This window comes from Homalodisca vitripennis, chromosome X, assembly GCF_021130785.1.
Source record: "Homalodisca vitripennis isolate AUS2020 chromosome X, UT_GWSS_2.1, whole genome shotgun sequence".
In the NCBI taxonomy this organism is placed as follows: Eukaryota; Metazoa; Arthropoda; class Insecta; order Hemiptera; family Cicadellidae; genus Homalodisca; species Homalodisca vitripennis.
The window spans coordinates 112,202,910-112,218,022 of record NC_060215.1 but is presented as its reverse complement, the minus strand read 5'-3'; the positions used below and the strand labels follow the sequence as shown (position 1 = coordinate 112,218,022).

Sequence of the window (15,113 nt, the reverse complement as noted above, 5' to 3'; positions counted from 1 at the left end):
ACAATTTTAAGTAGTTATATTGCAGTTGAATAACAATATATCAACTTGTGAAATTGCTCATTTCAATTCAAAGTATGGTTTCGGTATCATCCGAATATAATATTGTCAACAACAGTTATAGTATTATGGGTTCCACAATAGTAGGATTAATTTCATTTATCAATTTATTCATCCTCACTTTGAGATGAACTTAACTAAGATTCCATTTAAATCTAGCACAGTGTATTTTGTTACAATTTTGTGAATATATATCTTGTAGTTTAAAAGCACAATCATTTCCTGTATTGCTTAATGCTCTATTAAAACTCACATTGTTTATTGTGATTTGATAATCACATTTAATAAATAGTCATTTGATGTTTCAGACTCTATTACTCTTTCTTTACCTGTTGATTTTTGAATTATTATTCTTTAATATCTTTCCAGTTAACCTCATCTTTATATTGAGATTATTGAATATAATTATCAAATGCTATTTACTTATCCTGTGATACTTATAATTATTCTTTGATTTTAAGTACAAATCTCTGTATTTAATCATGTCATACTTCATTACAAAATTTCTCATATTTTAACATTCTGTGTGAACCATTTTATATTGTGTTTTTTCTTGCCATACGTTTTATTTTAATTTGATGTTTTCACTCTAAGTATAAAGTTTTGGGTTAACAAAATCAAAGGCTTCATCTACAATATTTAAAGTTAGTAAATAGACCCAGTGTTTATGTTTTAACATTTCTTTTGAAAAGTGAAATTGCTACAGAAGTCAGATTTCTATAAATTTCATTAAAAATAGCCAACACTCCAGAATGGTCAGATAGGTCAGGATCTATTATATTAAATCATGGTAGTATTTATTTGTGATTACGTTGTTCACATTACTCATCAAATTCCTTTATGATTTAAATAATTTTTAACGAATTAAAATTTTTAACAGACAATGTTATTGGACCAAAAAAGCATTAGAAATATTTAATAAAGTCTTTACTGTGGTTTCATTATATGACTGATTAATCATTCATGTAGTTGTATCATTGAGAATACATTATATGGATAAATAAAGGCTTTCAGGTCATTTTCGAGACTATGCCCAACAAGAATAGTGTTACTGTTGATCAGTCCCAGTAGTGTATTCTGGACCTGTCCCATAGTAACTCTGCTCTTCATTAGGGCCTCAGTTAGTCCACTTACCCTGAGAACAATGATTGACAATTATTACAATACTACGAGGGGTATCCAAAAAGTAAGTTTCCATTAATCCTGAAAAAGTTAAAAAGACTCAAAAAATAACTGAAACACATTTATTCAACTTTTTACATCATACCTTATTTTTCTACATAGTTACCATCCCTTTCTAAGCACTCTTTGTATCTAGGAAGTAGTTTTTTTATTCCAGCATCACAAAATTCACCCGCCAAATTTTAAGCCAAGTATCCACCTCATTTTGAAGGTCATCGCTGTTGGCAAATCGCCGACCGCCAAGGTGTCTTTTCAGCTCCGGAAACAGATGAAAATCGCTAGGCGCAAGATCTGGTGAGTATGGAGGATGACCAAAAACATCCCACTTAAATTTCCTCAAAAGTTCCATTGTTGCACGAGCAGCGTGTGGTCGGGCGTTATCTTGAATAAGCAGAACCGTGCGCGACAAAAGTCCGCGCCGTTTATTCTGTATTGCCCGCCGAAGTCTGGTGAGAACTTCACAATACCTTTCTGCATTTATGGTTTCGCCACGAGGAAGATAGTCAATCAATAACACTCCACGGCAGTCCCAAAAAACTGTAGCCATTACCTTTCCTGCCGACTCAAAAACTTTGGCTTTTTGAGGAGCCTAGAGGATAGCCTAGAGGCTATGGACTAGTGTGTATTTGACTAATGTGACTAGTGCTTAATTTCTTAGTTTTTACAAGTTCCAAACCTAATTTGAAAGTGGAAACAGTGTTAAAGCTTTTCAGCTGAGTATCAATTTTCTAAATATATATAAGTTCTTAATTAATATTTTTTAACCAATGTATTATTTATAAAAAAGTCTACTTACTTATTCGCAGACCAAAATCACATGGTATTGCATGGTTGTCACATTTAGTAAATACTCAATAAACATAAAGTTTTAACAGTAAAGGAACAATTGTAAAGTATTATTTTGACTATATATATACAGTTGTAATTTAAATCTCAAAGTAAGAATGAAAAATGTTTTATTTCATATTTTTGATCAAACTAGTGTATGACAGGAAGTGAAAGTTCTGACATTGACTATTTACTGTCTTCCTGATACAATATCAGATGTAGTATAAGTGAGCCTGATTGATCATGAAAAATACTGTATGAGGAATTGGAACAGCTCTTATCACCAATTGAATCATCTGAATACAATCTGGCCATTCATATAGTGGACTACAGATGATTGCTGACATCACACCAGTTTGACTGGTCATAGTCTGCTAGTGTTTGTAAACATTGCAGACAACATTAACTCCTTATTTCACATATCTAAGCCTGACTGTAGAAATGTATTTATTTTATTTTTTGTTTTGAATTATTCTGTAAATAACTTTAAATGATCTGTGTGAATAAATTTAAATAATATTTTGTAAATATTTTTAAACGTCTTGAATTTTGTTTTGTAAATACAATGTCATCTAAAACTGTAAAATTAGTTCCTGAAGGGTGGAAAAGAAAGGAAATAATCAGGAAAAAAGGTATAAGCGCAGGGAAAGTGGATGTTTATATTTATTCTCCAAAAGGAAGAATTTTTAGATCAAGGAAGGATCTCTTGAAATATTTTGAGGAAAATGAGCTACAGTACAAAATTGATGATTTCAGCTTTAAAGCTAATAGACAGCCATCAACGGAAAAATAACTCTATAGAAACAATAAATAGTTCTGTTCCGTGCTCAGGTGAAAACCCAATATTAGACTTAACTACAAAACTCTGTGATAAGTCCATAAAACACTCATCTATTTCTGATGGAGAAGTGTTCATCTCAGAACCTACTGAAACCTCGTCTGACTTTGAAGAAAGCCAAAATCTACAAGAATTTTCGGAATATCTTCGTCAGATTAAATATGATAAGGAAAGAGCCGAAACTTCTCTTCAAAATCTTGAAAAGGAAGCACATGAATCAGTCATGGAATGTGAGAGGGAAATAGAACTACTGAAGGCAGAGAATTTGGTCTTAAAGAGGGAAATAAAGAAGAATAATGAAGAAATCAGTAGTCTAAGAAACAGTTTAAACCCTGAAACAATTATTGTTGAAAATAATGTAGAGTTTCCTGTAATCTCTAAGAAATGTAACACAGTGGGGACACAAATTACAAAACTAGAGCATAAAATAAATACTCTAAAAAAAAGAAAATCTCCATCTTATGGAAACAATTCAACCCTATCCACTTCCAGATGGAGAATTGTTAAATGAAATAAAATATTTGGAAAAAAAACTTACCAATCTTGAAGAAAAATACTACAAAGATATGATGGAATATGAAACAGTTGTAAACATTCTGACGATTGATTTAGACACTATAACATCTGAAAATAACACCCTGAAAAATGAGAATCAAACAGACAAAATTGGAAACGGTGTGGTGCAACTGAGAAGTCAACAAAACAAACATGTAAATCTTGCTCTAATAATAAATATCACGGTAAAGAAACAGAAATTATTAAAAGAGCACAGGAAAAACAGATACAACAAAATAAGCCTATTCTAATAATAGGCGATTCTATTATAAAATATGTTTCTGTAACAAATGCCAATGTACTGTGTTATCGAGGATCAACAGCCAATGAACTCTGTGATATAATTAAAAATATGAAGAACATGATTCAAGCTCCAAAAACGGTATTTATACATGCTGGAACGAATGATTTGAGTAACAGCAAATGTCCGGACGAAGTTATGGGAGCCATGAATAACTTAATAAAATGTACAAAAAATAAGTTCCCACAATCAAAAATTATTATAAATAGTATTACTCCAAGAAGAGATATTTGGTCTACAATCCTGTATCGTGCAAACCAAAATATCCGGTGGCTTTGTAAAACCTCAGGAGTGGTATTTCTTGACCTGGACAAGTATATTACAAATAGATATCTTGCAAGAGATGGTGTCCACCTTAATCGGAGGGGCACAAAAATGTTGAATAGGGTGCTAGCACATGTTGCTTCCTTGTGTGACAAAATTTATCCAAACGTTGTAAACAAGTATAATTTTTCTTCCCAAACTGCACAAGTGGAGGTGCTTAATCAGTACAACGAATTGAAGTCTTCCTACAGTGGTCAGAGTAACCAGAAACATTATCAAACTGATGAAACCAAGGACCTGACAAAAACCAACATTGTGAAATCAACAGATTTTCCACTTGAAATATTATCTCTTAAAGAGTTCCCACCATTACCTTCATCTTCTCATGACACAATTATCCCAAATTCTGTCATACTCCAACCTGTGGAAGAGGAGAAACAAGCTGATCTAGAGTCTTACGTCTCAGACACTTCATCATCTGATTACAACAGCCAAGGACACCAGTTCTACACAGATCCTAACATGCATGAGTGTCAAGTGAAGTGTCAAAAAGTGAACGGATTGGATATGATCTCACTACCTCACTCTTATCCTGTGTCTGTTAAGAAAGATTGTAATAGCCATAAGTATAATAATAATTTTTTTTTAGCCAATTAGCTCAGCAGAGTAAAGAATTCCTAGGGAGGATTAGATGTAAAAAAACTATTGTTAAAAAACCTGATATTATTTCTTGCACTGAAGGATCACAAGATCAGAGATCACATGTAAAAACAAAAGTGGGCAACAAAATACATGATTATTACATAAATAGTAAGGAAAAATTTAAAAATTCTAAAAATATTTTAATTTTACACCATAATATTCAACATTTACCATCTCGCCTAGATCAGTTACAAATCAATTTAGAAGAAATTAAACCTGACATATTGGCATTATCAGAACATAAAATGACCGAAGCGGACTTGGTATGTCTCAACATAGAAAATTACACAGTAAGGTCGTTTTTTTCTCGTAAAGATGCTCTTGGTGGTGGGGTTATAATTTTGGCTCAAAAAAATATTACTAGCAAAATTGTCTTGATCCCCGAGGTGCAGGAAATGGTAACAGAAAAAGAGTTTGAATGTTGTGTAACAGAATTTAAAATTGGGAATTATTTTTTTGTTTTGGCTTGTATATATCGGTCCCCTGACTATTGTTATGTAAACTCTTTTCTGAACAAATCGGAAACCCTCATTGATACTCTTTGCAATAAATACGTCAATGTCATAATTACCGGAGATCTAAACATAAATGTGTTAAAAAAAGATAATATTTACCATAAGTTTTGCAATATTCTTAAAATGTACAATATGGATTACAAAATAGATTTTCCAACTAGAGTAACTCACAATTCAAAGTCAGCCATAGATAATTTTATTACAAATATTAAAAGTAATAAGTTATTAACAGGTGGTTTAGTAACCAAAATTGCGGATCACGATGCTCAATATCTTAAAGATAATGGACATTCACAGTAGTCATAGAAATAACACAAAAAACAGTATGTAGAAAGTTTGATAAATGTAATTATGAATTATTTTTCAAATATCTCAAAGCTGAAGAGTGGTTGGAAGTCTATCAGGCCCCTGTAGAAAACAAATATGACATATTTCATAACACATTTTTCTATTATTTTGATGTAAGTTTCCCAAAAGTAACAGTTACAGAAAAACCATTCAAAACTCAAAATTGGTTAACAAATGATCTGAGGAATAAAAAAACTAAATTAGTGGAACTAGAAAAAATGTTTAGATCCTCAAAAAACTTAAGTCTTAAACCAATCATTGATAAAAAAAGGAGATCACTGAATCAAGATATTACCAGCACACACAAAAATATTATGAGTAACAAAATTTTAAGATCCTCAAATAAAGCCAAAACCACTTGGAGTATAGTTAACTCATATTTGAGAGAATCACAACAGAAAATTAAGAACATAACACTGCGTACAGAAGGGTTGCTAATCAGTAATCCAAGAGCAATTTGTGAATTTTTTAATGATTTCTTTATAAATATAGTTGACAAATTAATAGTACCAAATATAAAGCCACAAAAGATTAGTCAAGCCCAACAAAACATCAATTACAATATGAAAAATACATTTTCCTTCAAACCAGTAACTGAAAAAGAAGTAGAAAAGATCGTTCTCTCTTTTGAAAATAAGTACTCTGCCGGTGTAGATGAAATTCCAATGACAGTAATTAAAGGTTCAGTAGAATTCATCAAGAAACCTTTAACACATTTAATTAACTCTTCTCTTATTTCGGGACATTTTCCCTCAAAATTAAAAATATCGAAAGTCATCCCAATCTTTAAAAAAGATGATATAAAAGAAGTTTCTTGTTATAGACCAGTGTCGATTCTACCCTCCTTCTCAAATCTTTGAACGTATTGTTTACAATCAATTACTTAAATTTTTAGAATCAAATAAATTATTAGATGAAGAACAGCATGGGTTTTTACCAGGCAAATCAACTATTACAGCAAGTATAGAATTCATTGAAAATATTATAAATTCAGTTGATGCCAGAAAAAAAGTTATAGGTATTTTCCTTGATTTATCATGTGCCTTTGACAGTGTATCCCATGTGCTGTTGTTAAACAAACTTAAAAATTTAGGAATAGTAAAAAAAGAACTAAATTGGTTTACTTCCTATCTTAACAATAGGCAACAATACGTGGAAACACAGTTCACAGAAAATATCAAGGGCAACACTTATTTAAGGAAGGTCATCTCAGCCCAGCAAACAATCAAGTATGGCGTTCCCCAAGGCTCAATATTGGGACCCCTACTTTTTATTTGCTATCTTGGAGGGATAACCAAAAATATTAATCAAAGTAAAATGTGTATATATGCAGATGACACTAATATGGTAGTAACGGGCAATTCGAACGAAGAGATAGAGATTTCTGCCTATATTGAGCTAGCAGCCATTGAAGAATTCTTAAAAAATCATAATCTGTTATTGAATTCAAAAAAATCCAATTTCATACCGTTCTCAACAAAACAAAATCGGCACAAAATTCAACCATCACTTATAATTGGCAATGATCTCATAACACAAGAAAATTGTACCAAATTTTTAGGTTTAATCATAGATGAACACCTTTTTTGGAATAAACATGTTAACAATGTATTAAATAAAATTTCATCTGGAATCTACGCCTTACGGCGTATGTCAAAGATATGCGACCAAAGTGCTCTAAAAAAAATTTACTACGCACTCATTCATTCACATTTAGCATATGGAATAAGTATCTATGGAGCAACATCCAAACAAAATCTTGACAAGATACTAAAAATGCAAAAAAAAGCAGTTAGAATAATATTAAACCTAAACAGACGAGACTCAGTAAAACACCTGTTTAGTGAGCTCAAAATTCCAACAATTTATAGTCTTTATGTAACGGAGGTCATTAAATATGTTAAAAGTAATTCTACAAAATTTTTAACAGTAAAGCATGACTACAATACACATAATAAAATCAGCACTGACAAACATAACTTGGCATTCTATGAAATGAAAACAGAGTATATGGGGAAAAAATGTTTCAACTGTTTACCCAAAGAAATAAAACATTACAATGGCAAAAAGTTTGATAGTGAAGTAAAAAAATATTTCACAAATAGAGCTTTATACTCAATTGGAGAATTATTATCAAACCATTAGCAGAAAACTGCTTAAAAATAATTGTAAATGTTAGTGTTAGTTTTAATATAAGTTTTAGTATTAGTTTTAGAATTTTATAGTTATTGACGCTATTCATGTACAGTTGATGTTTACATTTAATGTAGCTCAATGTATGTTTTGGAATAAAGAAAATTCTCTCTCTCTCTCTCTGAGCTGCCTCTCCTTTTTTTTGCCACACCATACTCTGGCGTTTGGTCTCTGGAGTTGAGTGGTGAATCCATGTTTCATCACCAGTGACTATTCTACTGAAAAGGTTTTCATCTTCATCGTCAAACAATCGCAAGAAAGACTGGGCAGCAGCCATTCGTTGTTGTTTATGGGCATTGCTCAATAAGCGAGGCACCCATCTTGCACACACTTTTGCAAGCTGAAGATCTTCTGTCATGATATTGTGCACAGATGACCGGCTAACTTCAACACTTGACGGCAGTTTATCCATAATTTCATCGAGAGTCACTCGCTTATCATTGTCAATAACTGCTCGTACAGCATTAATGACGTCAGGTTGCCGAGAACTGGCCGGTCGGCCATTACGCTCATCGTTATGAACATTTTCTCTTCCTTCCAAAAACATTGCACGCCAACGACGGACCATCTGAACGGACATAACATGTTCACCATACACTTGACACAACTGACGATGAATTTCAACGGCAGTTTCGTTTTTGGCGGTCAAGAAACGAATAACACTACGGACTTCGCAACTGGCGGCAGAACGCAGTGGAGTCTCCATGATGTTTGGGCAGCAACTGACTGAGAAGCGTGACAATGGGCCAGTGACCGGCGCACCTGTTGCCAACCGAACCGCGCTACATATCCTCGCCCACAGCTGCACGCTGTGTTATGTACGCGTCTTTTTACAGAACAGGGAAACTTACTTTTTGGATACCCCTCGTAATTGAGACACATTTTCTTCATCTACAAACAATATAATAATATATACATGCATACAGTAAGGATAAATAAATATTAAAAATAATACCATATTATAATAACATATACGAGTAATAAAATATTGATATATGTATTTTCACTATCTTATTACCTCTTCTTCTTTAATTTTTAACTGCACAATTTGTACGCTAATACTAATTTACACAACGGCTCATCTATAGTACGTAAAAATTTGACAAAAAAATTATGGTTTTGCTAACTATAGTTACTATGTTTTACTTATAATTACCTTGTAATGCAGTCCGCGATGGGCCTCTCAGGTCTGACACACGTGTCAAATACAACCCTGTGTTCAGCATTGACCACTGTAACCTTGCCAAGCTCTAAGCCTTCAGATGAGTAGTACATTTCACAATCTAAAGAAAATATGCCCCACCCCTCCTCAGGCTCTGGTCCCTGTGGTGGTAGGGTCTCCACAAACCCTTGCAGATTTGTAATACTCATACTCAACAGGGACATGATATTTGGCAGTGGTGCAGCGATCATAACGGCCACAGCAGTCGTACAGTTTGGTGTAGTCACCTTTAAACAGAATATGAATACCATTATCTCATGTTGTATATTATGGATAGTAGTCTAAATTATTATGTAATAGCATGAAGCGTATTCGGAACTTCAGTTTCATTTTGTAAAATTAATTAGTAAAACAATATTTTTCAAATATTCAAGTCTGTGCTGAACGGCTTGTGATCAAACTACTCCCAACACAACCTGAGTGTGAGTAACTGTTTAGCTCATGTATCATTGTGCAAGAACAAATGGTAGTCAGGCGGTGTCAAGTCTGTGCTGAACGGCTTGTGATCAAACTACTCCCAATACCACCTGAGTGTGAGTAACTGTTTAGCTCATGTATCATTGTTCAAGAACAAATGGTAGTCAGGCGGTGTCAAGTCCGTGCTCATGAAATGAAATGACACAGTTTCTTTGCTGAGCATTGTAATGAAATGACACAATTTCTTTGCTGAGCATAGTAATGAAATGACACAATTTCTTTGCTGAGCATTCTTCACAGTTTGTTTTGGATTGCACAGCATAGTTTTCTTAAGTGTTACAATATTTTGCAACATGCAGTAAGCAAAACCATTTATCTACCCCATAATTCAATACACATGTTGGATATTGTTGTTTTTACTTTTTGGTTTTTTTTAAGTTGAGTGTGTCTCCACTACACTGTTGTTTGGATCCAGGTGTGATGGATCCAAGTTTATCACCATCACAATTTGTATGAATAAACAATAGGTACTCAATTCATTTATTGCCAATAACATAATATGCATGGGGATTTATCAAAATACATTACTACTCTAGTCTACACACTATTTTGATCCAAAATAACAGAAATTGCTATTTAAAGCTTGAACAAAAGTAATCATACTAGTTGTCATTTATTGTTCTTCTATGTATTCCTGCACACTCTAGAATCTTAAGCAAAATTTTTTAAGGTTTTCACAGGAATTCTCTATCATGGGTAACAGTTTTTAAGTAAGAAGGCAAGGAGATGAATGCAAGAATATAAACTCAGTTAAAAAAATGTTATCTTGTGTCGAATTAAGACCATGTCATTTCTGTTTCTTAAAGAGTAATTATAAATAGCATTATTAGTGACAGTGAAGAGTTGTGAATTTTTAGAAGGAAATAATCTAAATAGACAGGAATGTCAGAAATATTATTTTGCCAAAAAATATTTTTTCAGAACTGCACCTTGAAAATAATCCTTATAGATATTTTCTGCTGATGAAAAACGTACTGAGTTTTTGTGCTTTCATATCCCCAAATAGGCAATCTATAAATAAGTAAGATATAGATAAGCCTTGTAATCAACTGTTCTCATAGATGTTTTATTAATTTTATTTATCATATCATCTTTAAAAACCAGTAATTTTTTGACACACCTTAAACATTTTAACCTACTTGTTCACCAATCCATCACTAATCACGTCTTTATCATAAATATCTTTAACTTTACGGTAATTCTCAGCCGGAATGCGTTCCTTGCTTTCGAAAATCTAATTACAGCATGAAACACACAGTTGACAGGATTGGCGTCAGTTAAGAGCCAGTGAAGAAGTGTGCATGCATGAAATGCTGATCACAGAGCTGAGTGGTGGTACCATGAAACAGTGTGCTTACATTCTGATTACGCTCCAATAGATCTGTAATATTCAAATTATTATTTCATCTTGGTAGAATAACTGTTAATATCTCTTACTTATCACAATATTCATATTATTTCTATAACAATGACCATCCTTTTCATGGTGTATTTGGAATGAACGCTTAAGATGATAACTACAACCCAGTGTGTCATCACTGAGGCCATTTCGATCCACCTAGAATAAGCACATAAATATGTAATAAATCAATTTTACTACCAACTAACAACCAACATGTAAAAAAAAACTAGAGTTTAGAATAACTAAAGAAGTAGTTAAATTGTTGCATCTTCTTTCTTGAATATATTTCTATATTTTCAAATTCAATAGAGAAGATTTTTTTAAATGTAATTAATCATTTACATATAGTTATTTTAGTATTAATTCCTCTTTTTACATCATAACTGGCCATACAAAATTACAATACTTATGTGTTAATTAGAACTTAATGTTAATTTTTCAATGTTAACTTAACAAAGGTAAAAAATAAAATACATACTTTGTAGATGGTTCGACACCTAGCGCATACTTTCCTCTCCCAGCTAGGGTTCCTTGGCGTATTAGTCCACCACCAGATAGAGGGGTTGAAGTAGGCTAAATTATCGGTTCCTCGCCTAGGGTAACCTGGAAAAGTATATTTCATTGTAATTCACAATTTCATAAATGAATAATTAATTTGAACTGCTTCGATACATACTCATTGTTTCGTGCACATCTGTGGACATTATTTAAACCCAGAAGGAACACAGCTTGTGATAAAATATGTGGTCGGTTACAATTTAATGAAAAAAGTTAATAATCCTAACCAGTCATTAAACCACTTATTAAAACTATATCAACAGAAGGCCTCTCACTTCATATTTCATCATGGACGTTTATCCATTCTTTAATGAATTGCCTAATCCACTCTTATACCATTCCATCACTTATTTCACTTTAACCATACATTTCTGTAGTCTGATGATAGATTTTTACTGCTTTGACATTTATAACATTCAAAACTGAGTTACAGACTGACTCTCACAGTCAGTGGAATCATCAATTGTTTTAAACATTTTAAATAGTCATTGTAAACACAAAACTCAAGATACCATACGATAAAGAAAGTCTTTTGGACAAGAGTATACTCCTGGAACAGGGACCCTAAGGTTCTACCTTGAAATCTAGACCCAAGTCATCTTGAAGCTGAAATACCAAAGTTTTATACATTTTCTTTTGAAGGTGTCCCAGTCTAGTCAGGCCAATGCTTTGCAGTCTCAGATGATGTGCTCAGGCAGCATTGACAACTTGTACTCTTGATGGTGGATTTTTATAAAGTACTTTCTGATTCAACTTGAGAATCAACGGCTTCTTTATCAGTTGCTTTATCACTTCATCACAGTAGTGATAGTTTTGAAATTGAAATCATATTTTTAAGCAGAATCTTAATCAAATGTAAGAATAATAAACTATATGCATTATAGGATGAAAAGTATAGCAGAAACTTAAATTGCAAAGTGAAAAAATAAAGAATGGATTTATTTTAAACTAAAATTTAGTGACTGAATAGAAAATCAAGCAATAGTCTGATTCCTGTAGTAGCTTGGAACTCGGACATCCACATTAGATCCACCTTTCCCTCAAATAGTATACGAGACTTAGCCAATTACCATAATGGTATGGGATGGTACATGGTTAGCTGGAAAGTACAGAAAGGTTTTATGTTTCTCCTAATGCCCATTGATGCCACTTCCTAATCAGTGGTTTTAACAGTTTTATGGCAATAGTGATCTGTGATGGATATTTACTGATTTTAAATGTGCAACAAAACTGTAGATACGCCTAAATGTGTGTTAGTTTAAAATACCTAGTAAGCAAAAATATTGTTTGAAAAAATGTATAGAGTTTATTAGTTTACGCTTACACAATAAACAAAAATTCAGTTTTGTAATGTTATACTGTATTTCCGTTTGGTAAATAAAAGAATGTTCATGATGAAGAAAAATTGTTACACTTGAGTTAGTTAATGAAAACAAAAAGTTAATCCATCAAGTTGTTCTATGTAAGAATATACTTTCAATTTTTCTTACTTCAAAATTCACAACATATTTTTAAATTACACGTATTTTACATTGAAGAAATTTAGCATTGTAATAATTGATACTTGCTGAACAATAATTTATAGTAAATATCACTGGATTTTCAGTGAATATTAGTATTACTTGTAAATTTACACAAGGTATTGGTACAATAATATTAACATATTTAATATTCTTTTGCTGAAAGATTTGCATTATTTCTAAAATTCTCTCTATTATCGCTATCTGCTCTATCAAATTTATATTGTTTCAGGGGCCTTATCACCTCCATCGGTTCAGCTCACACATTTTTAACATAGAAATGAGATTACAATTTGAACTGACCTTCCTCCACCAACTGGTTCTGTGATAAGAGGTATCTGGAGCAGGCAGAGTAAAAAGATACCTCTGGGAAGGCATCACCTGTAAAAATATTTATCTTTAGTTAAAAAAATAATATTAAAGATGTTCCATGTTGTAAAAACAAGAGCTTATTACAATTTATTGGTTTATAGTGACATGCACCTGAAGAATATTGAAATATGTGGGGAAAAATAGACACTAAAATGTAAAGTATTGACGTTAAAAATTGTTCTTTTTCTATGTTAAAGATAACAATTTGATTCATTAGGAAAGGATGTGTAGATACTACTGTAGATACTTGTTAATGTTAGTATATTAGACAAGAACAAAAGTAAAAACTCCAATACAATAATAGTAACCTACAACATTAAATACTTTACATTTTTTACCATGTCCAGGATTTCCTATGTTTCTTTCTATTGAGCACCAGTCAGAAAACAGTAAATAAATTACAATTTCCCTCATTCATTATAACTTCATTTTTCCCCTCTGTTATGATTAGCGTATTTATATTACCAAGGAAACCCCTTCATCGAATCAAAATGTACCAACCCTCCCCTCACGCCCTCAACAATGTCAATTAGAAAGGGCTAGGTATTGCCAATTGAAAGTCTGACGCTTAACAATATCCCCTTTGTAAAACGTACTTACCATTTTCTGGATTTCTTACACCAACTTTCCTCTGCGGCTTCAGACTCGGGAGAAACAGTGCCGTCCTCACCTGAAATAAAAAGGATGTCAGTAATGATTTTATCTATTACCATGCTTTAGTAAAACTTCATTGGTAGAATGATTTTAGGTCACTACTAAAGAGCTTACTAAAATTGTAAGACTTATAATTCTAGTCAAAACAATATAACCATTGATGAACAAAAGAATTCAATATAAAATGAAACATATAGAATTACTTTTTGATTACTTGCATGTGGATCGTACATATTTTGGGTTTGCTTGTAAAAATTTTGAGCAAAGAAAAGGAAATGAGATAAAAATGAGACCTTTTAAGAAAAGTGTTATTTCTGATTCTCACACTTCCTTTGACTAACTTAATTGATACCATGAAGTAGTTATATCAGCAATTAATCTTTTTTTTATTATAAATACTTTATAAACCTCTGATTCATGAATAAATTAATTTTTTAAACTAATTTTCCATTTTTTTTATTTCTCTTTATATCTGTGGTTTCGGAAACCTTCCTTGTTAAATATGCACTCACAACCAGTATTTTATTAGAATGTAAACATTGGTTTATCATTTTAAATACTAATTTAAATGGTGAGATACACAGTGATAGTATATTGTCAAATGTTTTTTTTTATAACTGTCTATCTTATATTGTGACGAAATTTCTCTTATATTAATAAAGTATTCAGTTGAAATAGCTGAACTCAAAACAGATGTGTATCCTATTAAATGATATTAAATTCACCAAAGGTTGATACACATCAACCAACATGGTGTGTGTTACATCCTATGGACATGAAACTGTGGAAATACACAACATTCATTCCACTCTTCCTACACTTCTCAAGTGGCTGAGTTTATAATGAAGCAAAGATTCCTTTGCGAGTCCCATTCATCAGTACATTGCAAAATTAATAGTACTTCTTTTTTTTAAACAAAATCCATATGTTGAAGTTTTAATATTTCTCTGGTTTAGAATTGAACGTAAAATCTAGTACATACTTTTAAACTTGAAGGGAATATTATATACTGGAACACAATGAGGATGGTATGTACTTTCCATTATCTACACTGTGTTATTTCCATAATTCTATTCTATATTTAACTCATATTAAACCTACGCTTTTGCACTTTCAACATTTTAT

The 15,113-nt window shown here is 32.1% G+C and overlaps 1 protein-coding gene across 1 annotated transcript; it reads right to left on the bottom strand.

Moving 5' to 3' along the window:
• Window positions 1–13,338, bottom strand: LOC124369792 (putative exonuclease GOR). Its single transcript, XM_046827895.1, has 4 exons — window positions 13,266–13,338; window positions 11,363–11,487; window positions 8,940–9,232; window positions 1–1,192 (listed from the first exon to the last, which is right to left on the bottom strand). The coding sequence occupies exons 3-4, from the start codon at window positions 9,194–9,196 to the stop codon at window positions 1,015–1,017; spliced, it is 435 nt and encodes a 144-aa protein (XP_046683851.1). The 5' UTR covers window positions 9,197–9,232; window positions 11,363–11,487; window positions 13,266–13,338; the 3' UTR covers window positions 1–1,014.
• Between the last annotated feature and the right edge of the window lie 1,775 nt (window positions 13,339–15,113).